This window comes from Cicer arietinum, chromosome 2 (genome assembly GCF_000331145.2).
Source record: "Cicer arietinum cultivar CDC Frontier isolate Library 1 chromosome 2, Cicar.CDCFrontier_v2.0, whole genome shotgun sequence".
Taxonomy (NCBI): Eukaryota; Viridiplantae; Streptophyta; class Magnoliopsida; order Fabales; family Fabaceae; genus Cicer; species Cicer arietinum.
This window is the reverse complement of record NC_021161.2, coordinates 11,129,758-11,136,436: the sequence shown is the minus strand read 5'-3', so window position 1 is coordinate 11,136,436 and position 6,679 is coordinate 11,129,758. Positions and strand designations below refer to the sequence as shown.

At 32.4% G+C, this 6,679-nt stretch overlaps 1 protein-coding gene across 1 annotated transcript; it reads left to right on the top strand.

Annotated features, from left to right (window-relative positions):
* Positions 1-4,692: 4,692 nt before the first annotated feature.
* On the top strand, positions 4,693-5,506 carry LOC140919345 (uncharacterized). The gene is made up of 3 exons (XM_073365350.1): positions 4,693-4,824; positions 4,930-5,009; positions 5,230-5,506. Exons 1-3 carry the CDS (start codon positions 4,693-4,695, stop codon positions 5,504-5,506), a joined length of 489 nt encoding a protein of 162 aa, XP_073221451.1.
* Positions 5,507-6,679: the final 1,173 nt, after the last annotated feature.

Sequence of the window (6,679 nt, the reverse complement as noted above, 5' to 3'; positions counted from 1 at the left end):
ATTATTATTATTATTATTATTATTATTATTATTATTATTATTATTATTATTATTATTATTATTATTATTATTATTATTATTATTATTAATCTAATGTATAAATTAGTAGGCATTCAATATCGAGGGAGGTATTTACTCATATATTTTAAGCTTAAATGTAATCCATCCTCAATTTCAACTTAGACAAGATTTTAGTTCTTCTATTTTCAAATTCGTGATTTTAGCCTTATATTTTCCAAATTTTGAATTTTTTTGGAATTCTATTTGTGACTCAATTTTTGTGACGTATTATATTTATTAATGATGTAATATTCTTGATTTGGTCAAAAAACAATGAATTTTAGTCAACTATCTTTACATTTGATTAACAAAATTGAAAAAGAAAAGACTATAATAAAATTTATGAAGCAAATCAACGTCACACTATCAAATGTAATTCACCGTCATTATTGAAAATGACATATTATAAAATATAAGTTTCATATCATTAGATTAAATTTCTGAATGAAGATATAGGAGAACAAAATTCCGGTTTCAGTTGAAATTGTGAGATTAAAATGCATTTAATTATATATTTTACTATACCTTGGTGGTGGTATTTTTTGAACCACACACACGTCTTCCTTTTGGACCAAATTGCTCAAAACTTCATTCTCACTCAAATATTCCATTCTATAATCCTCTTGGTACAGAACCTAAATATCCAAATAATTAATGTTAATAAACAAGTTGATTAATAATGAGATTATAACAAAAATCAACATTTTATAGAAGTTTTAAAGGAGCAATTAGCTTAGTATCACATCAATTATTAAAATTATAAAGAATCATAATTTATTTATTAAGGATAAAAGGCAACATTGTTAGTGCATGTATCAAAATTGATCAATTATAGAACTCATACTTCAAACAGTTTCAGTGTCTCAAGGTAATCCCTAACATTCCCAAGAACTTTAGCTCCGTTATATTCCTTCAAGATATCACGTCTTAATAATCTTCTAGGGTCTGGAACATCATTCTCTTGTTCAGGATTGTTATTTAGATCAATAGCATTTGTATTCTGTGCAAAGAAAACATAAAAAAAATATATAATATAAGATATTTCTTACAAGTAATTTTTATTCATTTATATCAAAGATGAAAATGTATGACATTCAGTTATTGAACTAATATAGTACTTAATTTTGATCAAAATCATGTATGCACTCTGCACATAACATTTATTGATAACTTTAGGCTTCACCTCAGTTTTTTCACAGTTGCTTGGTGTAATGTTATTGACAACTCCCTTTGAAGAAGAACCACCTTCAACAGTAAAGAAAATCAAGTTTAAAAGATAGTAGAATACTAAACAATAACAAGTTGAGAAATAAAAAAAATAAAAAATTAACATGATTTAGATGCGGTATGTATTGACTTATTTGAATTTATCTAGTATAAACAGAGACATACTTAGAAACTTTGGGAAATTGGGCCCTATATATTATTAGGTGACTTATAATTCAAGTAATGTAATAATTTGATGTTATAACTAACTAACTAACCAATTAGATAGTTAGTTGGTTAGATTTCAGTTAGCAAATGTGCTAATTGATTAAGAACGATTCATGTATAAACAGGCTTGTAGGCTATGAAATAAACAAACCTTTTCATCATTCTATTGTTGAGTTTTACTAATTTCTTTGAGTGCAAGTAACAACAATAAGCTAACAAATTGGTATCCATAGCCATTTGTTCGATCCTAATTAGAGCAATAAACACGACTGAAGTGTGAGGATAAAACACGAGTGAAGTGATGATGAATTCAAATGGAAACAGTGGAATAGAAAAAGGATTTGATGAACTAGGAGTGAATCCAACAAAAGTGCAAAAAACGACCTATAAAGAAAACAAGAAGAAAGATTGCAAGGCCACATTCATTCTTCATGAATGTCTTGACACAACCAATTTTGATAAAATTTCTGAAGAAAAAAGTACAAAAGAAGCATGGGATATTCTTGATAAATGCTATTCAGGTGGTGCAAAGGTCAAGAATGTGAAATTACAAACTCTTCATAAGCAATTTAAATTGCTGCAAATGGAGGAACATGAGAAAGTTGCAGAATTGATTTCAAGATTGAGGAGCATTACCAATCAAATGGTTGGATGTGGTGAAAAGCTGTCAGAACAAAAGATGTGCAAGAAGATCCTAAGATCCTTGCATCCCATGTTTGATTACATTGTGTGTGTCATCGAAGAATCTAAAGATATTCCAACTATAAGTCTTGAAGAATTCCAAGGAACATTAGAAGCAAGAGAATTGAGAATGAGTGAAAAAAGTTTAGGGAAGTCTAGAGATCAAGCATTGGTAGTTCAAATAAACAAGAAATGTGATCAAAAAAGGAAGTGGAAGAAGAACAATACAGATATGTTCTAGAAATGTGATGACAAATCTGAATCCTCATCAAAAAGAGGAGGTGGAAATGCTAAACCTAAAGGCAAATCAAAGAACTTTGACAAGAAAAAAGTGCAATGCTATAATTGTGAGAAGTTTGATAATTTTGTTGATGAATGTTAGTATGGAAAGGGCAAACAAAAGAAGAAAAGTGAAGATGAGGCTTGTGATGCACAAGAAGATGACTCAGATTTAGAAATAATTTTGTTGATGACTACAATAAATGAAAAACCTTCTCAATCTCAATTATGGTTTCTTGATACTGTTTGCTCTAATCATAAGACTAGTCACAAAGAATGGTTAGTGGACATTGACACATAGAGGAAAAGTAAGATTAGATTTGTTGATGATAGAACATTAGAGGATGAAGGTGTTGGAAACATGGTGATTTAAAGAAAGAACGAAAAAATAGTGGTGATTGAGAATATGCTATATGTGTTAGACATAAAGAGTAATATGTTGAGTATAGGCCAACTGATTCAAAAGGGGTTTCAAGTGAAAATGAAGAATGATGGACTGGAGATTTATGATGCGCATAAGAGGATGATAATGAAGGTTCCTTTTTCAAATAATCGAATAACTGTCATTAATATACAGGCTGCAAACTTTCAGTGCTTAAAGGCAGTCAACTCAGTGGATGAGAGTTGGATGTGGCACTTGAGGTTGGTCATTTGAACTTTAGAAGCATGCAACAACTTGGTACAAAGAACACGGTGAATGACATTTCTATGATTGATATTCCTGAGAAGGTGTGTGATGTGTGTATGGCAGGAAAACAATCAAGAAATTCCTTCAACTCTCAGTTTCCAGCAAGAGCAAATGATTGTCTTGAAGTCGCTCATAGTGACATATGTGAACCATTTGACGTCCCATGCCTGGGAGGTAAAAAGTATTTCATATTTGTTGATGAATTTAGTAGAATGTTGTGGATATACTTGATAAAAACAAACGATGAAACACTTGAAGTTTTTAAGAATTTCAAAATGAAAGTTGAAAAACAGTGTGGAAGATCTGTCAAGGTGTTAAGGACAAATGGAAGTGGTGAATATATCTCACACGAGTTTGAGGAATTATGTGTGAAAAATGGGAAGGAATTAAGGGGAAATAATGGATTAGCGTAAAGGGGAAATAAAACCATCCTAGACATAACTAGACGTATGTTGAAAGGGAAGTAATTACCTCACAAGTTTTGGGGTAAGGTTGCGTCAACTGATGTCGATATATTGAAAAATGCTCAATAAAGAGATTGCATAAGAAGATGCCAAAGGAGATTTAAAGTGGCAAAAGATCAACTGTGGAAAATTTGAGAGCTTTTGGAGCTATATGATTCAAGCATGTACCAAACCAAAAGAGAATAAAGTTATAAGGTAAGAGTGAAGCCATGATTTTAGTTGGGTATTATCCTATTAAAGAAAAAATTGTAGTAGGTAGAGATGTGAAGATAAAAATTGTTACAAGATCAGTTGTATGGTCCTATTAAAGAAAAAATTGTAGTAAGTAGAGATGTGAAGATAATTGAGCAAGAATTCTGGGACTGGAAGTAGAAGGCCAACAACACTAGTCAATAGGTATGATTTCTTGCATCATTTTGGGATGATTGTCAAAACAATGAAGAAGTAGTTGAGGAGAAAATAGAATCAGGCAGAGCTCAAAGAACAAGACAGCCACCAGCACACTTAAGTGAGTTTGAGGTATACAATGACAATGAAGTTGATATCAGTGGAGATCTAGTGCACTTTGCTCTATTTGCTAATACATAACCACTAAATATTGAAGAGGTTATGAATAGATGACCTTGGAGAGAAGCAATGATGAAATAAATTAAAGAATTGAAAGGAACCAGACCTGGTACTTAACTAATTTACCTCCAAGACAGAATTAGATAATACTCAGATTGGTTTACAAGCTCAAGCTAAACCCAAATGGATCAATTGCCAAATACAAAGCTAGGTTAATTGCCAAAGGATTTCTACAAAGAGCAGGGATAAACCATTTTGAGGTATTTGCTCCAGGATAAATAATTTAGATAATTAGGTTGGTGATAGCACTGGATGATGTTCCAACTTGATGCCAAGTTTGCATTTTTGAATGGTCTGCTTCAAGCAGAAGAAGTTTATGTCTCTCAACCACCATGATTTTGGTTAAAGGAAAAGAAGACATGGTGCTCATATTAAGAAAGACTCTTTATGGCTTGAAGCAAACTCCGAGAGATTGGAATAAAAAGATTGACTCATTCCTTATCAACATTGGCTTCATCAATGCATAGTAGAATATGGGGTTTATGTGAAGCATCACACTCAAATGGAAGGCCAACATTGCTTTTGCTTTGTCTATATGTTGATGATATGCTAGTGACTGGCAGTTACAAGGAAGAAATTGAGGAATTCAAGGTAATCATGAAGAATGAGTTTGAAATGTCAGACTTAGGATAACTGACTTATTTCTTGGGCATGGAGTTTACTGAAACAAAGGAATGACTGGTAATGCATCAAAAGAAATATGTTGGTGAAATCTTGAGAAGATACATCATGATTGGTTGCAATCCTGTTGTCACTCCAATTGATGGCAATGCCAAGTTAGAAGAATGAGCTGAAGAAAAACTAGTTGACACCACCTTATTCAAGCAGATTGTTGGATCTCTAAGATACTTATGCAACACTAGGCCTGACCTATGCTATAGTTTTGATGTTATTAGCATGTTTATGTAAAATCTCAAACTTACTCACTTGATTGCAACCAAGGGGATCATGAGACATGTTCGAGGGACACTATGAACATGAAATTATGTTTGCTAGAAACATGAAACATGGAGATGAAGATTTGATTGGATATTTTGATTGGTGTGGGGACAAAAGTGGTAGAAGAAGCACATCAGGTTATGTCTTCAAGCTCATGAAATCTTCAACTTCATGGAGCTCAAAGAAGAAACCAGCCATAGCCCTGTCATCATGTGAGGCAAAATACATTGATGACAGATATGTAGCATGCCAAGCCTTGTGGCTCGAATCCTTAATTAATGAGGAATTCAAGGTAATCATGAAGAATGAGTTTGAAATGTCAGACTTAGGATAGCTGACTTTTTCTTGGGCATGGAATTTACTGAAACAAATGAAGGACTATTAATGCATCAAAAGAAATATGTTGGTGAAATCTTGAGAAGATACATTGATGACTCTTCATCATATGCATATTTTTTATTGATTTTAGTCTTATTTATCTTTAACCATTAGTTAATTTAAGGAGTTATTTGAAATATTTTGTTGATTTTAGTTCTTTCCTTTAATGAAATGTTTATGTTCTTATTTGCTTGATTAAGTAGAGATTTTTCGTAGTTTTGCGTTGTTACTTTGTTTTAGTGTAATGTTGAATTTTGGTGAGAAATCAACATGATCTATGTGGAGTATTTCAGCCATATCTGGAGTTATAGATGTCCAATTGGAGTCAAACCAAGTGAAAATAAAAGATACGATCCATAGCTACAACTTTCATGAAGACACTGGAACCAAATTCAGACTCGAAAGAGGAGTAAAATGCAGTATACGTCAGACAAAATATGATATACGCCTGAAGTGCGCTAGCTACGCCTGAGGCGAATTTTCATCTTTTCAGCACTGCTCAGGCGCGCCTGGAGCGCAAATCCTGCGCCTGGGGAGCATGACGTGCATCAGCATTCATAAAAATGCAATTTTTCACTGTTTAGGGATCTTTTTGACTCTTGGGAAGTTGAGAGACTTGTGCCCTAAAATAGAAACTTAAAGACGGTCGTTTCTAACATCATTGGAGCAGTTTTATCAAGAATCATTCATGAATCTTTCTTGTAATTCTTCTCTTCTCAAATCTCTATCTTTTTTATCTCTGTCATGAGTAACTAAACCTTATTTGTTAGGGATGAGTGTAACAAGATGAAACCCTTATTTTTACTATTTAATTTCTAGTTATATGAATGAGTTTATTGAATTATTTTTCTCATCTCTGTGTTTAATGCTTTTTATTGCTTGATCAACATTAAAATGTTCTACGATTTGTATTTTGAAACAGAAGTGGACTTTACGAATGCTTGAGATGAGAAATTCATGAATTTGTAGTCTAGACATAGATGCAGGTCATGAAACCAATTAAATTAGTTGCAAAACAATAATTTACAAGAGAATTTCTATACGGTAATGCTTAATTCTAATCTTAAATCTACTAAGGAATTAGGGGTTACTTTGGAATTAAAGGTTCTGTCACTAAGACATTAGGGCC